The sequence below is a fragment of the Rutilus rutilus genome (genome assembly GCF_951802725.1).
Source record: "Rutilus rutilus genome assembly, chromosome: 4".
NCBI lineage: Eukaryota > Metazoa > Chordata > Actinopteri > Cypriniformes > Leuciscidae > Rutilus > Rutilus rutilus.
The window spans coordinates 3,147,063-3,175,009 of NC_140212.1; the positions used below are offsets into that span (position 1 = coordinate 3,147,063).

The following is a 27,947-nucleotide window of genomic DNA, read 5'->3' on the forward strand; positions in this document are numbered from 1 at the left end:
AAGCGCCATGGTCAGAGGGTTTGTGAACTCTCCACCTATAGCTGGTGTGTGGTGAGCGTTGTACTGTGGCTGCCGTCGCATCATCATTGGTGGTGGTTCAGGAGAGATTCCCTGATGTGATTGTGAAGCGCTTTGGGTGTACAGTAGTACATATGAAAGCGCTATATAAATGCCTCATTCATTCATTCATTCAGAGTTTGTGAAGTGGATACTCCCATTCATGGGTGAATGGCCAAAATTGGGGTTTTATGTATTTAAATAATATGCACATAAAATTGCTCTTATTTTACAGCGTTTACTCAATATCCACAAAATCTTTCGGAAATGGAAAATAATGCATATTAAATTTATAATGGTTACTTTTCTGAAATGAGACTTCCTTGATTACGTATGAGACACATGCGTTGTCCCCCAAAAGAAAGAAAAAAAGAATAGTTTTTAAACTGACTGGAACGAGTTGTCAGTAATTTTTATGGTTTTTTATAAAAAAAAAATATTTTTATGGCCGCCTATGGTCTTCACTGGCTGCCCATGTATATCCCTCAAACACTGCAGGCTCTCGGAAAGGCAGGGTTTATAGAGACTGAATCCTTGATCAAACCTAACAGACACTGAGGAAAGAGGAGATTCTGCAATCTATTATATGAGAAAATTAAAGTGTTTTTTGACCTTGGACGTATGCAAACAAAAGTAGAAAGCTGTAAAATAGCACATTAGGGGCACTTGAGTGACATTGTAAAATAAGAACAATTTTGTGTGCATATTGCTTCCATCATATCCATATTTTATCCATTAGTAGATCAGAAACAATAAGTGCGATCAGCTCCTCCTTATTAAGTGATCTCAAAATGACCAAATAATCAGTCTATGACTAGCCGATTTTCCTGAGCTTTATTATGAAGAGCATACATGCTTCAGTCATGGATTAAATCTTAACATGAGTTTAAAACCCCCTGTACAATAACATAAACCTGAAGAGTGCCATCCTTATAGTGACCCAGTCCTCCTCGTACACTTGCATTGAGGTTAGTTGCTTGCTTTAGTTCATGCTTTTTAGCTGATTTGTTGGATTTTCTAAGAAACAATCCAATTAATGGAGCCTGTTAAACTCAATCACAATTTTCCACATTGTAAACTGTAAATGTTTGTCTGAACAGTTCTTCTCGTCTTCCCCTCCTAGGTAACTTGTTAGTGATCGCCTTTGTGAGTTACTTTGGTGCCAAACTTCACCGTCCGAAGATAATCGCCATCGGCTGCCTGTTGATGTCACTAGGGACTTTTCTAATCGCCTTGCCCCATTTTATAATCGGACGGTAAGTTTCATCTGTGAATGTGAAAATATGTGCGATGTCACGTCAGCCTCGTCTCAAGCTGTTCCGCTGTTAACAGGGAGCTGTTTTTGAAGGGTCACATGGATCCAGTTTGATCTCGTTAAAGTCCCTGACCACAAATGCCATCGAGTCGTTTTCAGTATGTGTTTGTCACTGAATGCAGTTACTTTATCAGATGTCTTTCTTGGCATCGTAAATGTGCTGCATAAAAGGAAACATTTTTAGTTGATATATCAGAATTGTCAATGACCACGCTCTATTCATTCATATTTGACTTTATACTTGTAAATCGACATGCATTGTCAACTTTGAGAGTGTGCCAGGGTTTGAGTTTTACATGATGCTCTTCGAAAACATTACCTTATTAAAGTGACTCGAGTGCAATTTCCGTGATGAATTGAAAGGCTGTTTTAAATGTTAATGTTTTGTATATAGGTCATGTTTTGGATGTGCATAATTTCCAGAAATGACACATCCTATATTGCATCCCATTTTTACGCCAATGGCCTATTTAAAATCTGAATCGCTCAGTCTGACTAGCATATTTCATTCACCTGTGCATTTGTTGTTTGTTCAGGTGTAAATTGTAATATACTGCAGATTCATCTCATACAAATTAGTTTAGTTTATAAGTGTTCAGCTTATGCTACCCAAAATGCTACGACTGGATTATTTTTTCTTGTAGTTTTTGTCAACAGTATGGCTGCATCTGAAATCACATACTACTATATCATAGACGGTTTATGAAAAGAGCAGTGTGTCTGAATTCACAGTATTCATAAAACAGAAGTCAAAAAGTATGTCCGGATTACATTCATGCTACACACATTCATATTATATAGAAAATACTGTTTTAGCAGCTACAAAGTAATTACTTTGTTACAAATTACTTAATCAAGAAGTATGCGATTTTGGACGCAGCCTGACTTTTAGGAATTATCATTATGATTATTATTATTATTATTTGGGAACACTTTACAATAAGGTTTCATTTGTTAACAACATAAGTTAACATGAACAAACAATGGACCATACTTTTACAGCGTTTATTAATCAAAGCTAATGTTAATCTTTATTTCACTTTATCTCGATAGTTCACTTTAGACATTCTTCAACAGACATTCTACTGACTGTAAGTAACTTTGCAACTACATGTCAACTTATTCTACTAATCCTAACAGTCTACTAGTACTCTAATGAGAGTTAGTTGACATGTAGTTGCAAAAATTACATGTGGTAGTGACGTAGTTGACATGTTGCAAATATAACTAAATAAGTATATAGTTAGTCGAATGTCTAAAGTGGACTTTCGGAATAAAGTGTAACCCTTTTTCGTCTTCATTATTGTTGCAAAAAATGCATTCTGATCAAAATACCCACAACATTACATGCCTTTCAAGTTTCATCAGTCTAAATCGTATTGTTGGTCTCTGATTTCTGCTACTGAACTGTTGATGTTTTATATGCAGCTACAAGTTTGAAACATCGATTCGATCGACAGTGAACTCAACCAGTATCCTCTCCCCATGTCCAATGAGTTCTGCTAGCGTTCTGTCCACAGGTCCAAGCACTTCTTCAGTCCCGAGCGCAGGTACATTAACACCCACTGCTTCGGTTAGATTGGAAAATGGGAGTCTTGCTGGTTAAACTAGATATGATATCTGTTAGGGACTAACATATGCTGGTATCACTGTAGTCTACAGCCTCATATGATTTCATACAGTCTTATTTGTGAATGCTTCTCTAATAATAATAATAATAATCTATAATTTCTTTTTTATCCTGTCTCATTTCATTCGGTATCTTTGTCACATGTCAATTCCTTGAAATGCCTCTCGCCATTTGCAGAAGCCTTCTCACCCTCTCTTCCCCCTTTCTCAGGTTGCGAACACGAGTCCAGGTTGTCCATGTGGATCTACGTTTTCCTGGGGAATATCTTGCGTGGAATTGGCGAGACCCCGGTGCAACCTCTGGGAATCTCATACATCGATGATCACGCTCTGGAGGAAAATGCAGCCTTCTACATCGGTACGTCTAAATCTGTGTTTGAACAGTTTAATCCTGCTCTTCTGCGTGACGGACATTAAGTAGAGTAACCTTAGCTGGACAGATATAATAAGTGCATGGTATTTGATGGTTCATTGTTTAACACAATACTTAAAATTAATAATTAATAAAGATCATTAAAAAAAAAATCATACAACTACTAAAAGTATTTCCAAACATACCTGAATACAGTACAATCACATTAAGGGGTATGTACAATATAGTAAATATAGTCAAAAAATGTATGCATATTAGGGAAGTATAGCACATGCTATTTTACCTGCATACATACAGATATATACTATATATCAAATCTCAGTTGCATGGTTGTTTATATCATAGCCAAATGTAAACTGTATTATCGCACAGCTCTATATATAAAGTTGAATATTATATCCAGCTTTACCCGCATACATATATTATACTCACGTAAAGTGATATATGCTTTAAAGCAAATCTCAATTGCTTGATTTATTTTATTTTATTGCAAACTTGAACTATATTATCGTCCAGCTCTTTATATGAAGTTGTGTGTAGCAGGTTCTGTCATGAAACTCTAGATGCCGCAGATTAATGCAACCTGATGACATTTACATTGTTAACTAGATGGCTCAAGCTGATTGGTTCCTGTCGCATCTGCAGCCAATGAGCTTGCTGCTCAATATTTAAATAGCTGGTTAGCGTTTACTATAGCGGTTCGCAGCGTGCTTTCTCTGAAAGCCTCGCTCTTCTCAATTGCATGATTGCTTGTAGAAAAATGTATCTATATTATTGTTCAGCTCTAATCTGCTAAATGCAACTGTAAGGCATGAAGATATTATACACATTAACATCATAATTTTCTGTAAAGCTGCTTTGAAACCATGTGTACTGTGAAATTCCGTCATAAATGTGACTGAGACCGTTTTGCCCTTCAACGGCTTCCTGGTATTAATTGTTTTTCCTAGAGAGCATTGCCTTTCTCTGTAAACAGTCCAGACTATATCCGCAACTAATCAATTCATGCATCATCTGTATCAGGATGTGTCCAGACAATATCGGTCATCGGCCCAGTGTGCGGTTACCTGCTGGGGTCTCTCTGTGCCAAGATATACGTGGACATTGGATTTGTCAATATGGGTGAGTGAAGTGAAACTGTGCTGTTGAATGATTCACTATTTCCTGAAGGAGTCGCTGGGTTCAGTAACATCTGCACTAGATGACTTGAACGGCATGAACCTCTCTAGGCATGTATCGGCAAGATTGTCTTGAAAAGAGAGAGAGAGAAAAAAGTATCATATAAAATGCATTTATTCTGTATAGTTCCATTGGTTTTGGCTCATCTTAGACTAGTGATTCATTAACTACTAAAGTTTTTTTTTTTTAAGTAATTCATTGTGAAATTGACTCTTTCTCTCCTCAAATCTGGAGGAAATCCAGCTTATTCATATTATTCTTATTTTGTTTATATCTCAAACAAAAGCAGGAGGAAATAAGAAACTTTGTTGTTTCTTGTTTGAAAGCAGTGGAGGCTGTTTATGTTGGATCGGAGTGCGTTTTTGGCATTCAAACACACTCTTTATTTGACTGGGGACGATGTAAAGGCTCATAAATGTTAAGCTGCGATTTAGCTTACAGCTGTTTTTGATGAGATGTACCATGCATTGAGACTGAGAGGTGAAAGGGGACATCAGCTGAAACGTGTAATAAGATTCGATTTGTGTGTGTGGTTTGAATGTTAGAATCATGGTGTGTCAAACAAATTTTTTTTGGCATTTGCAATGTTTATGCATGTATATGAAATAATGCGTGCTGGTTATACAGGCCATTTATTCATAGATAATATAGCGGTACGTTACACCCTAAAGGCAAGACATTTGGCAGGAAAGTTATGCCATAAGAAAATAAAATATTAAGGAATAATGGCAGATGTCGTACAGTAAATATTCAGTATTATCAATATTATCACATTGTTTTGCCTTTAATTTGATTTAATGAGACAATAAAACAGAAAACATCTGTATCATACACATAAATCATTGCAGGAGGAGTGTTTCTATAGAAAGTTCTATGTTTACTGATATTAAATATCTAGTCTTTCTATGCAGTATATAAAATACACCTACATATAGTAGTTTGGAATAATTAAAAGTCTCTTATGCTCACCAAGGCTGCAATTATTTGATGAAAAAAAGAAAACACAGTCAAAACAGATATATTTTGATATATTGTAAAATATATTTTGTAAACACAGTTTTGTATCTGAATATACACGTACATATCTTCAGTGTCACATTATCCTTCAGAAATCATTCTAATATGCTGACATATTTGAATATTTGTAAAATTGTGGTTAGTCATATAGCTGTTTAAAGTGCAGCCTATATATTCTGACTATTGTGAAAACCATTGACATCAAACTTCATTCTGCCACCCGATCATGACATATTTAAAGCAAGTATGAAACAGAAGCTACGCTAGTCTTTTCTTCCCTGTAGTGACGCGTATCCAAGTAAAACGGCCAAGAAGAATAAATGTAGGGCACAAGTAAACACCTCATCAGAGAAGAGAAGAGAGGAAGGGGAAGTTATTGCGATAATAAAGATTACGAGGGAACGTGAATGTTAAAAAAAAATAACGATGTGCATGGATAAATCATTTAGAATAAATACTGCAATATTCCATAAAAAATAAGAACTGTCAATTTTGATTTCGTGACTACAGTATGACTTCAGAAGGCTTGGCAGTCGTGTAGACTATGTTGATTGTGCTTTTATGCTGCTTTCTTGTCTTTTTTAAGATCTTGACAATGGAAAAGAGTAGTTTGCTTAACATCTGATTTTGTGTTTCACCGAAGAAGTAAAATAATGCAGGCAAATGTGATTCGGTTGAGCTATTCCTTTTCGTCCATGCACATTGCTTATGTGACATACAAACATTTCTGTCTACTGGCACAGCTTAAGCACAAGACGGAGGCCGTCTGAGCATACATGATGAGGAGAGAGCGAGACATCTAAGACTGTCTGTGGATCACAGTCTGCGTCTGCCTGGCCCAAATATTCTGAACATGTGACAAGCTGCAGCGAGCCTTGTAGCGTCTGTATGCTCCGTGTTGACATATGCGTGTGTGTGTGTGTGTGTGTGACTGTCTTCTCACAGACAGCATTAGCATCACCCCAGGAGATGCACGCTGGGTAGGTGCCTGGTGGCTGGGATACCTTATTGCAGGATTCATCACCCTGCTCTCGGCGGTGCCGTTTTGGTTCTTGCCCAAGTCTTTGCCCCTGCCAGAGAGACAGGTTGCCAAGTATTCTCCAGAGCGGACCAGCTTTATCAAAGACTCGCCCCTCCTGGAGCACAAGTACCAGGCAGACGAGCCGGCAAACTTCCTAGAAATGGCCAAAGGTAAACCACCTAGAAAATATAAATATCTAAAATATCAGATCTCTGGCTGCACATAAAAAAACTAACGTATTTGGACTTTCAAGTCCACGTAATGCCATTCCATTAATTAATTAACAAAATTTCAAACCAAGTGGCATTTATTTTAAAGAAGCACATTGCAAGAAATTATTTAGTATTTTTTTTTTAATGGTTTCACAGTACAAATATCTAAACATTCTTAAACAAGATGCATTTACTTGAGATACAAAATTACTTCAGGTATTAAGTCTTGGTTTTTTTTTAAATAACAAAATAAAGTAAGTTTATACTTAAAACAAGACAAAAATATATGGCAATTTTCTAAAATTAAATTGAAAAGAAAATGAATATGCCAATGGGGTCAGGAAAAATAAATGTTTTATTTTTCTGACCCCATTGGCAGATATTTGCTGTTGTTTTAAGCACAAATTCACTTAATGTTGATGATTTTTTTCAGTAAAAAGACTACCGCATGTTTTTCAGACTTTTTGCCAACACTGAGATCCCTTTTGGGGAACCCGGTCTACTTTTTGTATCTCTGCATCACCATCATCCAGTTCAACTCTTTGATCGGCATGGTGACATACAAACCAAAATACATCGAGCAACACTACGGACAGTCGGCGTCCAAGGCGAACTTCTTAATGGGTACGTCGTCTTCCTCTAAAGGCATCTGTGCGCAGATATATTACAGTTGTGCAGCTGTGACCTCAGAGTTTAATGGTATGTTATGTTTATGTTGGATTTTGGGGGATTTTATTAATGTGTGTTAAATATTAGTCTTTGGTTCTGATATCAAATCTAGAGGTTTATATAGCTCGGTTAAATCACAGTATGACATGGACCATTACTGCATATGAAAGAGAATGGAATCCAAAAATAATATCGGCACACAACGTATGCAGACACCGGAGACTGTTGTGCATTTGGGGAAACGGCATTAGCGTCTAGAAAGACAGGAGGGAAAACAAATAGGCCCGTTCAACCACAAGAAGAACCGTGTTTGAGAGGAGCTGAGCTGAATTCTATGGCTTTGCCTTTGTTTCAAATCTGACAGTGGTCCTTTGATCCAGGTTTTCCTGATGCCGTCTGTTTTTTCAGGAGTTATCAACATCCCAGCTGTAGCCTTGGGAATGTTCTCGGGGGGCGTGATCATGAAGAAGTTCAAGCTGAGCATCATGGGAGCAGCCAAGTTTGCACTGGGAACGTCTCTCCTGGGCTATTTCCTGTCTCTTTTCTTCTTCGCCATGGGATGTGAGAATGCCAACGTGGCCGGCATCACCAGGTCGTACAACGGGTAGGATGAACTTGGGTTCAGATCTGGGGCCAGCTGCACAAAAGCATTATGTTAAGACTGCGTCTTAAGAACTAGTTACTAGTCCAGCCAACTAAGGGTTAATCAGTCTTACATTTCAGATTCAAATTACTCCAGTCCACGTTTTCATGTAAATTATTTAAAACAAGTTATAATTAGTCTTAAAGGAAGAAAATTAGATGACTTACTTGTTACCTTCTTGCTTGCGACCTCGATTTTACTCCTGATGAAAGGGAATTTTCCTCTTCAGAAAAAGTAAAATGATGTGTTTTTTCCTGTATTAATGAAGTTTTTGAAAGAAGTCTCTTATGGTCACCATGGCTGCATTTATTTGATGAAAAACACAGTCAATATTTTAACAATTAAAATACCTTTTCTATTTTAATGTATTGTAAAGTGTAATTTCTTCCTGTGATGAAAGCTGAATGTTCAGCATCATTACTCCAGTCTTCAGTGTCACATGATCCTTCACAAATCATTCTAATATGATGATTTGATGCTCAAAAAACATTCTGATTATTATCAATGTAGAAAACACAACATTGCTGAATTTTTGATCAAAGGCTTATTGAGCTTCTTTCAAAAACATGAAGTAAAAAAAATCATAATGAATCCAAACTTTTGACTGGTAGTGTATTCATTTGCAAAATGATAAAAGCTGGATGAACTAATAATAAAATGCTCCTTGTCCTTTGAATGCAGGACGGAAAGTCTTTACAAAGTGGACAGTTCTCTCCTAGCGACCTGCAACGCGGGCTGTCAGTGTCCTGAAGCAAACTGGGACCCCGTGTGCGGCGAGAACGGGCTCACCTACGTCTCCCCCTGCCTGGCTGGATGCCGGACGTCCCGCGGCTCTGGAAAGGACACGGTAAGCGCGGCCTCTGAACCGAGAGCGGGATTCGGAACAATAGCGCCTGTTTGTTGTCCCATCTCTTCAAAGAACGTGAGTGACAATGTGTTGTGTTCCCTATGCCTTGAACTCTGGTGTTCCCAGCGCTCTCTGAAGGGTGTGCACAACCTGTTTGTCTTCAGCTCAAAGGCTATATTGAATTTTCGGACCTTCTCTGAAACTTCCTTCCCTGTCTCTACTTTGAGAATGCAAACCTGGTTGGTTCTGTCTAAATATTGTGAAGTTTCATAGCATGTAAAAGGCTGGGAGACAGACTTTTCCTCCCTCCCATCCTGTGTCCAGTTCATATCTCAAGCATCTGTTCTATGCAGTGTCTTTTACCCTTTCCTTTCAGACTAAACTAAAGCATGACGAGTCAAGCGTTCATTATGCATATGGAAAGTGTATCAATATTTTTAGATGCTGTTAAAGGGGCATTCCACCCATTTGAACATTATTTTGTATTTAAAGTGGGTCATATATGTAGTCGAAATGAAAAATAAATTTTGAATTTGGTGCCTTCGTGACCGAGGAAAGACAAAAAATAACTTCAGGACACATTTGTATGAAAGACAACAACTCCCACAATGCACCACATTGCACAGCTCCGCAAGCCACTCCCACTTATCCAGAAAGCGAAATAACTCTTCCGTCTACAAGGCTAGCTACCACCAGAGCTTGAAATTCATTTCACACAAAATGTCTAGTTAGTTGGCGAACTCATTACTCCTCATTTGTATTTCTTTCGAAAAGGTGAATTATTGCATGGTACCTGGATGTTCAGTCAGAACATATGCGGTGCGAAACTAGGATAGTTCTCAACACAAATGTCCGTGTCCTCGTCTGATTCAGAGATTTCGTCCAGGAGAAATTGTCATTGTTGAAATTCTTTGCCGCAGACGGACTCTACCTCTGTGTTCGTAGCGGTTCGTAGTTACATAGTGAGATCACCGGCGCCACCAGTCCGCCCTAACCCGAGCCAGTCCGGGCTCCTCGTCCGCGGCAGGCAGGTCTTCTGCCTCGGCTGCTCTTCGCTATAATGCGGCTTGTAAAGGTAGCCACAAACACCTGAAATCCTCTTCTTCTATATCATATTGAGCACTCTCCTCCGCTATTGTCATAACTTTACATCTGTCTCCACAGCGCCTGTTAGCTTGGCTTCAAACAAGATGGAGGATATTGCTTTCAGTTTCAGAGAATAAAGTCCCACCCACTGATCTGTAATAGGTCTGTAGCGTGAGCGGGTCCCGCCCCCTGGGAAAGATGAGGAACTAGTGCTTGTAGTCTCAACAGAAATCCCCCCCTCTTACACTTCCTCCTACAATGACGCAAAATGACGATTTTTGCGTCATTGTAGGAGGAAGTGTAAAAGGTAAATAACGGATTTCTCCCGTCTCAGGGGAAAATGAGAGAGTGTTGCACGACCATTCAATAGTATGACTGGGTTTCTAACAATGCAAAGCTTAATGCAAATGGGTGGAGTGTCCCTTTAAGCTTTTAACAATTTGCATCACTTATTTAGCGTAAATGTGAAAAAAAGTGTATATAGAAAGTGTATATAATATAAGCATCTTCTCCGTATGGTGTGTGTGTTTCAGGTGTTCGAGGAGTGCAGTTGTGTAGCAGGCGGGAATCAAACGGCCAGCGTTGGCCAATGCAACAACAGGGAGAGCTGCCATCGAGTCTTCCCCTACTTCCTGGCTCTGTCCGTCATCACTTCCTTTATCATCTCACTGGGCGGAACGCCGGGATACATGCTGCTCATCAGGTGACCATCTGACCAGCTCGCTTCAGACGTGGAATAATGGAAATAAACTTCATATTAACACGCCAGTTCTCATTCATGGCCTTTTTAGTTGAACATTTTTTCATTTGGCAGACACTTTTATCCCAAGCGCTGTCCCGGCTTTGCACATATGAAGTCTTGTGAAAGTGAACGTTTGCTGAAAACAGAAAGGTCGTCCAGTCATGTGTTTGTTTTCCTCAGTTCAAGCAGATTACAGATGAAAACCGACTGCTTGTGCCGGCAGTGCTAATGTGATTTCCCCCTCATTATTCCACGTCTTAGTCGAAACTGTCACTCGATTGAATGCAAAATCAGTCGAGACAAGTTTATGGTCACTCGTGAAGTTCAGTAATCAGACTTGTGTCTTAAAAGGAAAAGCTTTAGCACCGAGGACTGTCAGATTTTTCCCAAAGCTCAGTCAGCTGACGCCGCTGGAATGCTCGGCCTCCCTCGGGCTAAATTAGGTTAGGAAATAAAAATTCCTGCATGTCTGTGGCTTTTAAGGGAAGACGTGATAACTTTGGATAAAGTAATCTGCATATTGCTGTTGTGAGGTAGAAACCATACTGTTCTCTTTTGTTTCGAAATGTTACCGTCATAAAAGTTGTGACCTGCGTTGTATTTATTTTCATAAAAAATGTTCCTGTTCCTTATGCATAATTCATTAGTGCATGTTATTTCAAACAAACTTTTACTGTGGATAAAGTAGAATAGAAATCATTCTGGACTCTTTTGTTCAACATTCACTTCATTACTGTCATAAAAGTTATAGTCTAGTAGCCAGCCCATAGAGCCCCATTGTGAACCCGGAAATGTTGAGTACACCAAAGTTTTATTGCAGAAATGTGAAGTATGGGTCCCCAGCATACAGAAACTGCCGGATGCTAATTTACATATGTTGAGCAATTTGCATAATTAGCATTATTAGCTTAATCATCCATTTTGACCACATAATTTGCACTGTATGGGCAATTTCTACAATATGTGAGTGGTTTTAGAGGTTTTAGAGGATGCTGATTTCATTTCTGGCACTTTCAGAATTCAAAATGGTAATTCTATGACAAATTTGGATAAATTTAGACATTTTTTTATTAATTTCGGCCAAAATTTTTGGTTATTTTCATGGTAAACACAATAATCTCACATTTCAGAATCACAAGAGCTCTTGCTCTTTGATGTGAATGTTGCTAACCTAAATTTGTTTACATTTCTTGAGGTCCAGTTATGTTTTTTATGCAAATAAGCTGTTGCAGCTAGCTGGTGTAGTTGTAATAAGTATGTTGTAAAGCAAGGGAGCATAGTCTAGTTTTAAAGTCGAAATTCACCTTGCAAATATTTTTTTCTTATATCACCTTAATATTCGTAAAAGTCAGTCAAGGGATTTAATGTTGACATTTTAATGTTGATATTACTTATGTTTTCACATTAAGATAAAAGGTGGACAGAGTTATAGTGACAGTATTGTTCAATACATTGTGAATTTCTAGTCAGATCCATTTTGTGGGTGAATCTGGTGTTCTAAAATTAGTTCCCATTATTTAAAAATTTTGGATTCTTCTTTTTTTTTATTCAGACTTCTTGTGGTTTGATAAGGAAAGGATTAAAAACAGTCGATACTCAGTGTTATTGCTGCTTTCTCAAGTTGTTGTGGAGGATTATTTAACCATTCAACTCTAGGGTTAAGTACTTTCAAAACAAAGAGAGATGGTTTGATCAGGTCGAAATGTCGGGAAAGAAGTGTCTGTTTGCTCCATGCAGTGGAAAAGTTGGCAACTTTAAAATATCTGGGTCCAAAGGAATCGCTACTATGCTAATTAAGAGCTCGGAGACACAGCCATACATGAGACTTTGTCAAACATTATTGCTTCTGATGGTGCTTCATCAGCTTCTGTGCTATGTCACAAATCTTGCTACAGCTCATATACTACTAGCTCTAGAAACGTGAGCAAACGCAACTCAAACTCATGTCAGAGTCAGCCAGGAAAGCGAATCATTCGTTCTCAACTCTCTGCCTTTGAGTATTCAAAACAGTGCTTGTTCTGTGGTCTTATTTGTGAAGAAAAAGACTCTAAAAATCCTAACAGGTGGAATCCAGTTAAAAAGACTTTAGATAGGCCAGGCCTTCCACCCTTGAAAGATGTGATTTTGTCTAAATGTGATGAACGGCTAGCCTAGAAATCTAGATGCACCCTAGCGGCAGCAAAATTTATTTTGCAGCCAGTGTAGTCTAGCAACTCTCCGTTGACTTTCGAGCTGGAAAAACCAAACTCTAGTCAGGCCAATCAAATCATGTATAGAGTCGGTGGGTGGGCTTAACAATGACGGCAGAGTTGTGATGGTTCTGCGTGAATTCCCTGCTACTTGGAAAACAAAGAATGGCGGCTGCTGCTGGCGAACAGCGGTCTTTCCAATCGGCTTTGGCCGCGACTCTGGAGGACTTGGAGTTAAGCTTTTCTTTGAGAAAAGAACAAAGAACGGCACTTAAGTCATTCTTAAAAAAGGAAGATGTGTTTGTAGTTTTGCCGACCAGATACGGCAAAAGTTTAATCTATCAACTAGCTCCGCTGGTGGGCAAACACTCTGGTTGGTTGTAGCACTGTCCTATTGCGTGAAGAGGGAATTTGAAAGACAACCATTTATCCCGCCCCTCGGATTGAGCCGTGCCAATGGTGAGTTGCCAGACCTAACATCTTGATGTAGGTCTGGCTTTCCAGGCTAATGAACGGTAGGATGATTGGGCAGAAGTTGTGAAGCTACGGGTAAATGGCATCATGGACCTACCTGCAGCTGATGCTCAGTATCACTCCAAGTGTTACAATGCTTTCAGGAAGGTACCTATTGACTCTAATGCAACTGCTAGTAAACCAATTGACAGCTGCCTAGCTTCGGTTATAGACCACATGAGTGCAAACAAGTCAGTGACTTGGACTGTCTCCAAATTACATGATGTTTTTGTAGCTAATTCTGGGAGTTTGTGCCGGAAACAAATGCTAGCACACCTGTGTGATTATTATGGTGATGCCGTTATTGTACTGAGAGTTGAAGGATGTCAGACGATTGTTGGCTTTAGGCCGTATATTGCTAAATAACTTAAATTAGTAGGACAAACTGGCCTCTTCAATGATGACGATGATGTCGACAAGTTTGTCAGAAAAGTGCGGGGAGAGGTCCAGATTATTCCATTGCCTCGTGAATACGACCTTGGCAGCTTTAGGCATGAAAGGGTCATTCAATATACAAGTCCAACTCTCCTAAGAATTGTCTCCAGTCTTGTGTCCAGGGTAGAAACGGTGACCAAACCAGCACTCACACTTGCTCAATGCATCAGCACATCCGTAAAAGCTGGAATCACACAACTTTGGGGCTAGCTGTAAAACTTCATCATAAGGTAGTTCAGAACTGGTACCTAAACTGAACCTAAATGAGCATGGTCTTGTTGTAACATATGATGAGGTCCTCCGGGTTCCGGAAATCAGCTGCCAAATACGCCTCAGATGATGCAGATACACTGAAATAAATGATTCGTTGAATTTAATAAAAAAAAATTATCGTAAGTGGTTGCATTCAATTTATTTTACCTAAATTTAAACAAATGCATTAAGTTGAACTAAAATTGATTAAGTTCAATGAATCATTTTTTTCAGTGTAAGTTCCTGCGGGTATGGACTGAAGAGGTGCATTGGCCCTATTCACAGTTGGGGGTGATAACTTTGATCTTGTAGTCTTCACACCCAATGGTTGCCGCACAAGACATGCCATGGCCACTCAGTTTGTGCAAAATCCTGCAGGGATCCTGTTCCCTGGAGTGGCGACTCCAGACGGTGGGATTACGTCACTAAAAGTTCCCCGTCTGACAAAGCTCCAAGCTGAGAAATTCTGTCCGGTAGCTAACAGCAGTCTTGCCATTGAACATTATACAGGCCCTAAGAAGCTGACTCCACCCGCTCTGAAAGAAGTGCCAAGAACAGCTACTGTCCAAGAGAGCATCCGAGAGAGGGCTTCTAGAGCACAGAGGAGGGATGATGCTTCCATTCTACTCCTCTTCCCCTTGACTGGTCAGCCTACAATGTTGTGCAAGATCGTCACAGTGATGAAGGTGTGTCTAAAATGAAGAATATAAGTGTCTTTGGACCATTGCTCGACTCACCAGGACAGACGAGGATAGTGAAGATGATGAGGCTGCCTTTTGTTAATTAATTGTGAGGCATAGCAGTTTGCCTGAAGGTGGTAGCCAGTGTGTGCTTTGTGTGGTGCGGAGGTGAGGCCCTCTTGGTTAGCCTTTGGTGTGGCGGGCTGACCCGAGTTGGCCAGACTCAGTTTTAACTCTTGCATCTGGCGGAGTTTTAACTGGGTCCCCGTTGGATCTTGCGACTTGCTGACCAACCTGGACAGCCCTTCTGCCATTCGGGAGTTGCCCTAGCGACTTGCGTGGCCTGTCTTGAATGGCATGTATACAGTGAATATTTGTTCATAGTTTGTTGATCACACATGGTGATGGGCTTAGGTGATGTCATCTCATTGGGTGTCTTAAAGAGCTACCCCATTAATATGTATCGTACAGTTGCAGGATCCAAGTTATGTTAAATACCCGCATTGCTTTTCCCTCCAGAAATGCATAACATTCAGCCTAACAAAGATTCATCATTTATCCAAAAAGCAATTTTGAATCTTCAAAAGTGTCAGGAGGGGATTCAGCCTCACCACTCCCTAAACAATGCATCAATATTCACAAGAGCACTCAAGATTCTGAAATGTAAGTTATTTTGTATACCGTAAAAATAACCTAAAATTATAACTGAAAGTAATCAGAATTTGCCTAAATAAATCAAAATATGTAATAAAATTAGCTCTTTGAAATCTGAAAATACCAAAAATGAAATCAGCATCCTCTAAAACCACTCACATATTGTAGAAATTGGCCATACAGTGTAAAATATCTGCTAAAAATGGACGATTAAGCTAATAATGCTAATTATGCTAATTATGCAAATTGCTCAACATATGCGAATTAGCATCCGGCAGTTTCTGTATGCTGGGGACCCATACTTCACATTTCTACAAAAAAACTTTGGTGTACTCAACATTTCCGGGTTCACCTAGTTGGCTACTAGACTATTAGGGTTCATATGAAATCAAAATCAAACCTACTTTTATTTTATTTACGCGTTACTTTTTATAATAAATGTTACTGGCCTAATCATTCACAACTCACACAACTGTTATTGTAAAGATTTTTTTTATTATTATTATTGTAATTATATACAAAATTTCTGCCACTTCGGTGCAGGCATAAAAATGGATATAACTTGTAATATTCATTGCTTAATTTTTAGCAATACATCACTTTTCAAGCTGATTAATTAGCTAATGCTGTTATTTTTTGAATTTCTAAATTCAAAGAATAAGTGTTTATCGATCTATAAATATGATTATTAGCAGTATTATATATTAGGTCCTAGCTGCTGTATCTTGTTGTTGTTGTTGTTATATAGAAACCGATATGTCATATTTCTTGTAAGTCTACATATTATTCTAAAAGGATAATCTATCCGTTCTTGTTTCATCAACAGATGCATCAGACCTCAGCTGAAGTCCTTAGCTTTGGGTTTTCACACGCTGACAACACGTACTCTAGGTGAGAGACGCTTTGGTGTTTGGTGTTGCTGACATTGACGTTTCTGCTGAATCATTTTTTTAGTCACAGTGGCAATGATGAAATGTTTTGAAGCAAGAGTGATGCAAATAGTGTATATGGTATTGAATGCTTTTCCTCCTGCAGCTGGTATTCCAGCTCCTATATACTTTGGGGCCATCATAGACACCACCTGTCTGAAATGGGGTCACAAGAAATGTGGCGGAAGAGGAGCCTGTCGAATATACAACACATCTGCCTACAGGTATCTGCTGGATTCACTTATGTTCGCTGTGCTGTGTAGGGTTGGAATAAGTAAAAGTAGAAATACTTTTTTTGGGCCGAAAGGAGAGTAAAGATGGAAAGCTCCTAAAGCTTAGTTCAATATAAATTCATGGATAATTTGTTGTTTTCTCGTTAGTGAAAATCAATATTGACCTTGTGTTTGATAAAGGATCCTCATTTAAGAAGCAATGCTAAAATTCAGAGTCAGTTCATTCACATTCGGAGATCGACTACTTTTGACTGTCAAAATGCCGGCGGACACAGAGACAGTGAGAAATCTTTCTTTTTAGTAAACTCTGTGTACACAAACAATGTTCTCAATGTTCAAGTTCATGTGTAGAGCCCCTGGTGACACTTCCAGCAAAGTTTCATGTTGTGTCGAGCCTTCTTAGTGTTTTAAAAATGCTATCATGATGCTATCATAGAAGTGCCTCAGGCACTCCCATTCAGAAGGCAATTTGACCGAAACCGAAAATACGGTCAAACTTAAAAGTGGCGTTTCCATCCTAATTATGCTTTTACACGAAAGTTTGCCTCGGGTAGATTAACAAAAAGACCCTAGATTGCATTTTGGCTAGCGTTACCCTTTAAAATGAAAAACAGAGCCTAAACTATTATATTCAACTGCTATTTTTCAGATATAATAATTACACTCAAATTAAAAACTGAAATGTTTGTTTACAACTCAGTTACACATATGATACTTTTCATAAACACTAGTCTTCATGACAAATGTATTCAAACATGCATATATAATTTACAATTAATAAGCTCCTCTCTGGTATTTTTATAGCTAACTATAACTTTGAACATTGTATATATATATTTTTTTCATTTCCGTAATCATATGAGATGCGTAACGCAGGGATTTCTCATCGTAAATTATATGGTAATTCGTAGTTTTTACTTGCAGAAACCATAAAATTGGCAGCATTTTACAGTAAAATTACACAGTATATGACCTAAATTACAGTTAAGTAATGTTTTTACAGTAGCATTACAATATTTTCCTATTAAAATTACACACAAAACATTTACAGTGTAAGATATATTAACATTATATCACTTAATGAAATATGTGGTTATTAGTTGTAAAATATACAGGCATCCCATTAAACTGCAAGCATTGTCGCTGTATTTTTGCGGTGAATCTCTGGTTTTTTTCGCAAATATAACTGGATATTTTTTTACAGTGTACCTTAACCAAGTTTAGTGTTTTGTTTAAAATATTTTCCTCATATTTTGATGGATCAAACTTGTAGGGTCATTAAAAAACATCACTTTTAGAGATCATGTGTTCATGTCCATGTGTGTACTTGTGGTCATCTGATTATTATCCTGTGTTTTGACTGTTCATCGCTCAGGATAGCATATCTGGGCCTGACGCTGGGCTTACGGACAGCTTCCTTCTTCCTGTGTGTGCTCGGGCTGGTGGTGTTACGACGGCACGTTCAGAGGCAAGAGCACAACACGCTCGCGAACGGAGGCACGGGGGCCGCGGCCGGAGAACTACAGGCTCTCAGGAAAGAGGAAAACAACAGCTGTAACTTGGACCAATGCCCGCGAACCACAGATTACGACCCAGAACGGGAGACGCGTCTGTGACGCACAACGTACTCGCCTGCGCAGGGAGCAACAGGGCCTGTTTATACGAGTTACATATTTCTATTGGACCCATGTAAATGATGTGAAGTAAGAAAAAAAAATCTGTTGTTTTGATATAGTAGAATTATTTCTTGAATGTACATGCTGTTTTGGGTTAAAAGAAGAAAAAAAAGAAGAATGTCTTTACTACCAAACCTGTTTGGATTTAACGCAAAAAAGATGCTTTTAGAAGTATCTTAACGTCAGACGCCCTACTTGAGGAAACGAAACATTGGATTTCCTCTCATTTAAGCCATCATCGTGCACAGGCCCTACGAGGAAAAACAAGATTATACCTCGTGGGAACATGACCACGTCTGCTTGTAACTTTCTCTTCTGCCATACACACAGATAGATGCCTGAAACAGTTGACCACAACACTGTGTGCTTAATATAGGTAGGCCTCGCCATGCAGGCTATAGGTTGAGTATGTTGGTGGATGTCAAATTGCATCTCATTTGTTTGTAACGTGCCGTTAACGAAACGCTCACCATTGTGCTTTTACATGTCACCTGACAGCAGTTCCTCCCTTTTAAGAAACTCGTGAGGAACGGTCCAGAACTGTGGGCTTGCAAACAGGTGTGTGATGTCATGGGTATGTAAGTAATCATCTTCATGATCGATGTTGTGCAATGTCACTGTGAGAAATGTTGTGCGTGCGTGTGTGTTGTTACGTGTGAACGGGTGCATTCCTGTGCCAAAAAAAAAAAAAAAAGAAAAAACCCACAAGAAGCACGAGAAAGAAAAGGTCAACATGGTCTATTCTCAGGTTGTTCAATCAATTGTTCCTCAAATTTGCAAATAATTATTCTTTTATATACTTGTATGAATCGTTGTCTGGTTTCCGCTGGAGAAAATGTTCCTTTGTCCACAACCAAGGAAAGGATTTTTATTTGTGACTTGTAAGGCAAATAAAACGAGTGGCATTTATTGCTTTTACGTTAGGTAGTACATAATTTTATTTGCTGATGTTTTTGTATACTTAAAAGTGAATATCCTGATAATGTGTAAAAAAAAAAAAAAGAAAGAAAAATTGCATTTATGTGAAAGATTAGATACATTCTTTTCAAAATAAAATGAATGATTTACAACAACGACCGAAGAAAGATGCACAATCATCAATGACAACCGTACCGTTCTTCACTTTAATCGTCATAATACAATCACAGCAAAATGTAAACAACTCACTGAGGCACTTAAGCAGGTGATTTTGCACCCATTAGAAGAATATTACAATATTATTATTTAAAAAAAAAAGCTATATTTGACCACATTTGACAGGAAGATACCGTTACAGCAAAGGCATAAATAAATCCCCCTTTTAAGACATTTCAAACCAAGTCAGCAATCGGCCAACCGTACAATCTAGAAATAACATTTCTAATCTAAGAGTTGCATAGCAATTTTAGGTATTCTCCTAATGTTCCTGTCTCCTTTGTCGAGGAAGCGAGTGTGGAAGATGTTTGCATCATAAACAGCGCATCGACAGCATGGTTTCGAACACCCACATGGTGGGTGACTGCTTATTCTTAGTAAATGAAGGAAAAAAATATATATATTTCACATTACATTTAGTTTTTTTTTTTATGCCTCACAGCGCAGGGTAATTTTCAGTCAATAAGTCTAAATGTTTTCTTTGTAAAATGTTGGTTGTTGTTCTGCGACTAGAATAGGTGAATATTCAGACTTCATCAAAAACAGAGTAAACCACAAAAAAAAACACGTCCAGGTCCAGATTTATTCCTAAAATCAAAATTGCAAGTTATATTTTGCATGAAGAAATTGATTCTAATTACTGTAATGCATCTCTGGGCATTTGTTTTTATTAGATTAGATAACTGCATTACACTCAAATCAATGCATTACATATTCTTTTACTTAACTGAAGGGAAAATGTGCTTAATTAATAGAGACATAATAAAAATGTAAAAAAAAAAAAACTACATTATGCTACACATAATATAGCTTGATTTTTTGTGGTGAAATAGGGCCTGGACGTGTTTTGTGAGATTTAATTGTTAAGCATCAATAGCACAGAAACAGCTACCTCAAATGGACTCAAAAAGATGGATATCTCTATTGGACGGGGAAATCTTCATATGTGGCGTCTGCATTTGTTTAACAAGTAACAGTGACTGAACTCAGGTGTAACTGACCTACCTCTCCAGACTCCAGAACAAACACACTAACCGCTCAGTAACAGACTGTTTGCTCGGCCCGGAAACGGTCTCACTGTGACGCATTTACTTATTATTATCTGTTGTTTGTGTGTATATGGTTTTATTCTTCTTAATTAAAGTTGATTTAAATGACTGACGCAGCTTGTAATGTATGCTCCACTTGCAATCTGATGCATTGTGTCAACGAACTTGTTTTTCGCTGTAAAAATATGCTTGAAAAGCACTTCAGGAAGTGTTCCTAATATTACAGCTATGACTCATGTTGGCATGTGGGAAGTTTCTGGATCTTACACGACAGCCTGGTTCAATATGCACTTTCAAATGAAACGAGGGAGAGAATCGAGCAGAGGAGAATGAAAGCAACATGAGGTAAAGCAAAGCAACATGCAAACATCAGTCTAATATGGCTTATTCACTAAATAACCTCGGTAAAACGAGTGTGCGGATACAGTTTTTTTTGGAGACGATCTTAAAAAAACAGCATTGCCCCGCATCAGCAATAGAGATGTGTATCAAAGCCAAACCGCTACTACAAATGTGTGTGGTGAGCAGGTAACCTGACAGGATGTGATGTCATGGGTGGTTCAGAGACCGTTTTCATGTCATGCTACCAGGTGAGTGATTATCATACAGGTTTCCATTGTGTCCACTTCCCTAGTTATCCTTTTTGTCTCCGCTGTCCGGCTGATTCTAGAAAAGAGACAAAGGAAAGCTGTTAACAAGGATTTTGTATTGTTCTCGGTCATGTCATATTCCGTAGCACAAATAACTATTTTGGTGAGACTATTATAGTGTCATTTATTCTGATTTTATAAATCACTAAACTGTTACTCATCTACTGTTCATTTTAATATTTTGAAGGTTGACGCATGGAAGTATTCATACAGTATTGTTGTTTAAAACATGCAAAACAATATAGATTTAAAATATCTGCCAATACTACTTTGCATTTTTATCTTAGCATCAAGATTCTGTTTTAGTTTGTCAATATTTTGAATGATTGTTTTTATATTTTGTTTTCATTTTAATTGTAAAGTTTCAGTAATTTTTTTGTGTTTTTGACATTATTACTTTTTTTATATTTATTTTTAAGGTTATTTTAGTACTTCTAGATGTAAATGAGAATGAGAATGTTGCATTGGCAACTATTTTATTTTATTAGAGTTAATGTTTACGTCAAGTAATGAATACTTGGTTGCACTTTATTCTAAGAAGTCCGTGTTACAGTGTAATTATACATTTAGGTACTGAGTGATTTTAATTATCAATGTATTCTTATAGGGTTAGGAATAGGGGTTGGTTTAGGGTTAGTTGCATGTAATTATGCATAACTTACTGGTACATCTAACATATATATATATATATATATATATATATCCATGGGCGTCAGTTTGGTTTGAAATGTGCTGGGGACAGAGACGCATTCGGAAGTGCATTTTCAGAAGTGCTGGGTACAATGACGCATTCATTTTTTTTCTCTCTTTCGCGCAGGTTATGTTTTGAAAGACGATGTCCTGTAGCTCAGGCACGGCCCCACTTTTCAACAGGCCACCCCCCCCCCCAATAAGCTCATAATTTGTGCTAAAATAGTGTTTAATTTTAAAAAACATTTTAAAAAGCTGGTTATATTTTGATGTTTCTGCGCAAGTTCAGCAGACAGTGAGGTTCGGGTTTGTTCCAATCAGAGCTCGTGAGTGGAGAGCGCATTTCTGAATATTCCGCTCCGCTCGCTCTTTCCGCAGGGTCGCTCGCTCAACACTGTTGCCTGGTTCGAAAATATGTGGAATAAGGGCTGCCTCCGACTAAAAGTTTTTTTCCTAGTCGACTAGTAGGCTAGTTGTTCATTTAAGTCATTCGTGGACAAATCGCCCCTTTATATTAATTTAATTACTTATATAGCCTACAGGATAATGAGCGTTTATGTAATAGCCTATAGCCACACTCAAGCGCACGACCGCACGCATAAAGCTTGCCACAAAGAACCGGTAAAAGTAATGATTATGACTGCGTATAAATGTGTCTAAATACGCTGTGAATGTGAATGTGCATTATACGCTGAGTTTCGGTTCATTTATGAGACGAACTCCAGTTCACTCGCCGGCGCCTCCAATGTCGTGATTATCTGCTATAGGCCTATTTACTTCTTATTTATTAAATCCATTGGCTCATGAAACATTGATTAAAATTAAGATATAATTAATACAAAACGAAATTCACTTTAAAGAAAGGCAGCTGTTCTGTTTGAGGTCTCTGTGAAAGTTTTAAAGCAGTCTTTTAGTGCCGCTTTCAGAGCGCTCACGTCCGTAACCGAGAACTGACACGTTTTTTTTTCCCTCATAAATGCGAACACGGAAAATAAAATAAAATGAATATTATAATGTTTTTTTGTTGGGTCAGACAATGATTACCAAATTTCTCTCTCATATTGCTCCTCACAACCACTGAAAACGGTCAAAAAATCGAACCAAAAGTCAAATTAATATGAATGGTAGTTAAAAGTGGTGGGTACAAAATGACTCATGACGAAATCTGGTGGGTACGCGTCCCCCCCGTCCCCCCCGAAATCGACGCCTATGTATATATCTATCTATCAAGGACACAGTAAAATAAAGTGTTAGTAACTAAATCCATATATTTATGGTTTTAGTTAATGTTTGCTTGTATAATATCATATTTATGGTTTTAGTTCATGTTTGCTTGTATAATATCATATATTTATGGTTTTAGTTAATGTTTCCTTGTATAATATCATATATTTATGGTTTTAGTTCATGTTTGCTTGTCTAATATCATCCGGTTGGTCTCACCTGAAGCTCCTGGTGCTCTTGAAGGAGACGGTCGAACTCTTTGGTTAGTCCTTCGGTTTGTTTCTTCATGGCATCTAAATCCGACTTGGACTTTTTCAGAGCTACAGAAAAGCAAACGGCTGTAACTGACAAAGCTGCTGTTTTCCAGATGATTCATGTGATTGTAAGTGTAATCTAGGATCAGTGTTGAGTGTAAGGCCTGTGCTCACCATCTGCGCTGCTCTTCAGCTCCTCTGTCAGTCTCTGCACCTCTTTCTTCAGGAGTTTGTTCTCTTCTGTATCTTGTTTCTTCCCTCCTTCTCCTTTAGGGTCCACCAGTGCCTGAGGAAGACAACGGTTTGTCCTTCTGTTACTCAAGGGTCTTTCAGAAGGATCTGTCAAGACCCAAACACCACACACATTGATTTAGTTCCTCCTCATGAGCATTAATAAACACTGAGGGACTGCTACAAAAAGCAGATGTCCAAGTCCAGGGTCTTACAGATACTGTAAAAAGCAATTCCAGGACTTTCTAGCACTACTTTTCTAGGACTACAATCAGAGATTGCACTTATCAAACAATATCTTAAGTATTTTTTTAAATTCAACTTACAGATATAAACGGTTCTCAAAATACAACTTGCAACGTATTTAATAATATATATAAAATACAAAGTTTGTAATGGTTATTGCTCAAATAATATTAAAATATAATAACATAAACAATATTTTATAATATAATATAAAGTTTGGCGAACTTCGTATCGAGAAACGGTCTGATGGGGGTTTATCAGACAGCCTGCAGTGTTAATTTTACATGAAAAGATTGTTTTTGTGTTTTTTCAAAAAATAACTAATTTCATATATTGTGTTTAAATAAGTAAAGCACTTTTCAAATATCTCTTTATAGATATGTCTGTTTTCCAGGACTCTCAAAGTACTTTAAGCACCTTATACTAACCCTGCAAGTTATATAATTTACCCCTAAATCAACCGGAAAAAAAGGGCATTCTCTTTTGCATAAAGAAAATAAGTACGTGTTTGCATTACTTTCAAATTCTTCATTGAAAATAATAAGTCTTATTCCTGTCCTCTGATTTTGAGCTGAAATGGATCCAATTTTTGGGCTTCAAAATCTAAGGTACCATTCACTCCTATTATAAAGCTTGGCAGAGACAGGATATTTTTAATATAACTCTGTGTTTGGCAGAAAGAAGAAAGTCATATACACCTGGGATGGCTCGAGGGTGAGTAAATTATGGGATCATTTTCATTTTTGGGTGAACTAACGCTTTAATGTTAATGTATTTGACTAAAGCGTACTGACTTTGTTCACGCAAGGTAAAACAATTTCCCAAAACATTTTCTAATAATGTTTGTACTTTTTTGGGTGTTTAAAAAAAAAAAAAAGTGTTAATAAATTGGTGTTTAAGATAAAAGATAAATCAGATAAAAACGACCGGCCTACAGAAATCGCTCATTAATCTCTCGTTATGCGTTTTGGTCGATTGGATCACAAGTAGACGAGGGAGACACATTCCCTTTTACACCTGGTGTTTTAATCCGTCTTAGACATTCGGAGATCATCAGCTTTAGTTTCTGCTCTGACAGACGCAAGACCAGCCGAACGCTGTGAGTGTGTGTGTGTTAGAAATCAGGAATGCTGAGAGAACATTGTGCTTGGTGCGTTTTTGGTCTTCAAACCAAACTCAGGTCTTCAGCCGACAGAGTTTAAATCTCGTCTGGCTAGAGCTCTTCCCATAATGTTCCCGCATTAGATCAGCAGGCGGAGAGTAGACGGTCTTCTGTGGCTGTTTGAACACTTCGACCACATGAGCGTCTACACTACGAAAGCAATCCAGTCATGCGTTTTCGACAAGCTCTGAATGTGGTCTAAAGTGGACAAGCTCAAAACATTTTAGACCCTGTTTACACCTGTATTTAGTAGGGCTGGGTATTGATTCGATTCGATTTCGATTCACAAGCTTGCAATTCGATTCGATTCAATATTGATTATTTTGGATATCAGGTGCAACACATGGCACATTTTCTCAAGGAAAACAAATCTCTTCACTAATGCTGTAAACTATGGGAGTCAGTTGTGGCCTATAGGCTTCATCAGCCTACTATAATACTGAAGGTAAAAATGAACTGCTTTGCATACAAACACTTAAATTACACTTATTTATTTTTATAATAATAAAGTTATATGAAATATAAACATTTAAATGGTGGCTGTCATAAAAACCTGCCAGATATATTCAAACATGCATTAAAAATAATTGAAGAATATAAATTATAATGAATATGTAATATGGTGCATATATTTAACAAAATGCTCCTCTATGTTCTAGCTGACTGACGAGTTTATGGTCACTGGATGTGGTTTTTCTGAGGTAAATGTGACGTTACATGACATTGTTTACAAGCTGTTTTACTGACGTCTTTCCACGGTTGAAACACTGAGCGATTCCATGTCACATGATACGGATTTCGATAAGTTGTACTCTGTCTTATAACACACTTTCAGATGCTCATTCATGTTTATTCTGCGCTGTAACTGGTGTTATTAAGGTGGAAGAGAAGATCATGTGCTTCTCAAGAGCTGAGCCAGAGCGATCTCACGCCACAGCGACAAAGTGGTATTTATGTTTTGGAATCTCGTAAGAAAATGGACGTAATTTGAAATCTGAGACTTTGTTTCATATCAATAGTAACAAAGCACAAAGATTATTGCGATTTATTGGATGGGATGCGCTACAATGTTACATTCATTCTTCAACTGAAAACAGGATTTAAGAATTGATATCGGTTCGTAAAAATGAGAATCGATTCAAATCGAGAAATCGATATTTTTTTTACCCAGCCCTAATATTTAGTGTCGTCCACTTGTGATCGGATTGATGAAAACACATCTTAATACCAGGTGTAAACAGGGCCGGAGGTGCATAAGCTCAGATCAATGAGGCCTGCTACGATCAATCAGTTTTACCCAATATTTGGTGCTAATATAGCATAATCAGACTGGGAACACAAAATGAGGTAAAGGCTTTTAACCTGTTTGAGCATCTCATTGTCCTCCATGTATTTCTTGGCAGCTTTGTTGGCGCTTTCAGCCTGAGTCTGCAGAGCAGCACTGGTGCCGAGGGCCCCGGCCAACTGGTTAATCAGAGTGATGACTCTCCTCATGACACTGCGAGAAAGAGCACCAACATAAGGTCAATATCACAAGACAAGCTGCCAGCGGTCGATGTCATGCGTGTAAAATCGCGTACAGCCACAGGAAGAGCGAGAAGCCAGAGATGTAGAGGTTCCTCTGGGCTCGGAAGAGCTTCATGTGCATGTGGTCAAACATGTTGGGGTGCAGTTTGGCGTCTTTGCTCTGGTCGGCGTTCGAGTACTTCCTCACCTCACGCAGGGCGTCTGCAGCAGATTACAGCACAGACGGGTTAATTTGGGTCATTTCTAATCTCACTTTAGGTATTAAATACAGAACATGACATACCAAGAAAGAGAACAATGAGGATTACTATCATGGTGAGGAAGCCTTTGTTCCAGAACTGGGAAAGACGGTTCCAGATGCTCCATTTGAAGATCCTCTGCCATCTGCAAACGTGGACATCAGTAAGAGCAAGTGGACAACGGCAAACATATAAATGGATTAGACGGGCTCGTTGCTCTGGAACATTTTACCTTTGCGGAGAGACGAAGGGTAGACAGAAGATGACAAGGACACCAATCTCCACATACAGGAAGGAAGCAACCGCAGTCCACTGCAACGTCATTTTGTTTCAGCTGCATGACAAAAAATGTAATAAAGAAATTTTAAAAGCAATTTATTTATACATACATGCAAGTTTAGAAAATGCTGTACCAGATTATCAACAACTGAAAAAACAAATGCATAATTCCTTACTAATCAAGGCTGTTATTAATCTCAGTTAATCTTCTTATGGCATTATGCTCGGATCAAAGGTCTTATTCAATGACATTCCTCCTGTCTCTTCTACTTCTCACTTTGACACTGTGTTTGACTCAATACCAGGAAGCATATAACGTTACGCCTCATGGTTTTTCTTTTTTTTTTACACACAAATCATTCTAACACACAGTCACAAAACATTTTAGATAATAATAATATCTCAATATAGTGCAGTTAGTAGACCGCACTGCAGATTATATAATTATGTATATGTAGTTCAAATGCTTAAGTGTTATAATGCATGTTAAATGAAAATATACGATCGGACAGGAAATGAACATTCAGCAAGACTCAAAACTCAAAAGCAGATAAAAAATAAAACATGACACCAGCCACAGAAGCAGAAAGCCAGGCGAACTGTTTTGCATCTCACCTACGTATAAAGAAAATCTTCAAGGAAATTTCAGACGAACGACACAATTCAGGGGAACTAAACTAACTACGGACAAACACAGCAGTACTGCTGTCTCACTCGAGTGACGTCACTAGAGCGCGCGCTTTGCATCGTGCACGAGCTCTTGTCAATCATGTCATGGGAAAGTTCATGATTAAACAGACAAAAATGAATACGCATAAAATCGAATATAAATGTTTATCAACAACAACAAAAAAGATTATAATATAATGTTTATAATTACTAAGAAAATACAGAAATGGGCAAAAAGAACG

General features: G+C 38.2%; 2 protein-coding genes across 6 annotated transcripts in view; one reads left to right on the plus strand and one right to left on the minus strand.

Annotated features, from left to right (window-relative positions):
- Positions 1 to 19,363, plus strand: part of slco1c1 (solute carrier organic anion transporter family, member 1C1) — a 39,327-nt gene extending 19,964 nt beyond the window's left edge. For all 4 annotated transcript variants that reach the window (XM_084407286.1, XM_084407288.1, XM_084407285.1 and 1 more), the window contains 12 exons: positions 1,181 to 1,313; positions 2,801 to 2,922; positions 3,213 to 3,359; positions 4,398 to 4,496; positions 6,516 to 6,761; positions 7,263 to 7,427; positions 7,881 to 8,076; positions 8,797 to 8,962; positions 10,582 to 10,751; positions 16,340 to 16,404; positions 16,549 to 16,666; positions 18,051 to 19,363. In XM_084407286.1, coding sequence (XP_084263412.1) covers positions 1,181 to 1,313; positions 2,801 to 2,922; positions 3,213 to 3,359; positions 4,398 to 4,496; positions 6,516 to 6,761; positions 7,263 to 7,427; positions 7,881 to 8,076; positions 8,797 to 8,962; positions 10,582 to 10,751; positions 16,340 to 16,404; positions 16,549 to 16,666; positions 18,051 to 18,291 — 1,868 coding nt within the window. In that variant the 3' untranslated portion in view covers positions 18,292 to 19,363. The remainder of the gene's footprint in view (positions 1 to 1,180; positions 1,314 to 2,800; positions 2,923 to 3,212; positions 3,360 to 4,397; positions 4,497 to 6,515; positions 6,762 to 7,262; positions 7,428 to 7,880; positions 8,077 to 8,796; positions 8,963 to 10,581; positions 10,752 to 16,339; positions 16,405 to 16,548; positions 16,667 to 18,050) is intronic.
- A 98-nt stretch (positions 19,364 to 19,461) lies between these two features.
- bcap29 (B cell receptor associated protein 29) lies at positions 19,462 to 27,784 on the minus strand. Of its 2 annotated transcripts, none has more exons than XM_084407290.1 (8): positions 27,652 to 27,784; positions 26,990 to 27,091; positions 26,802 to 26,902; positions 26,572 to 26,719; positions 26,354 to 26,489; positions 23,527 to 23,638; positions 23,318 to 23,418; positions 19,462 to 21,200 (listed from the first exon to the last, which is right to left on the minus strand). In XM_084407290.1, exons 2-8 carry the CDS (start codon positions 27,079 to 27,081, stop codon positions 21,165 to 21,167), a joined length of 726 nt encoding a protein of 241 aa, XP_084263416.1. In that variant the 5' UTR covers positions 27,082 to 27,091; positions 27,652 to 27,784; the 3' UTR covers positions 19,462 to 21,164. The 2 variants fall into 2 exon arrangements, with proteins under 2 accessions (XP_084263416.1, XP_084263417.1); XM_084407291.1 differs by having other exon boundaries at positions 27,656 to 27,774.
- Between the last annotated feature and the right edge of the window lie 163 nt (positions 27,785 to 27,947).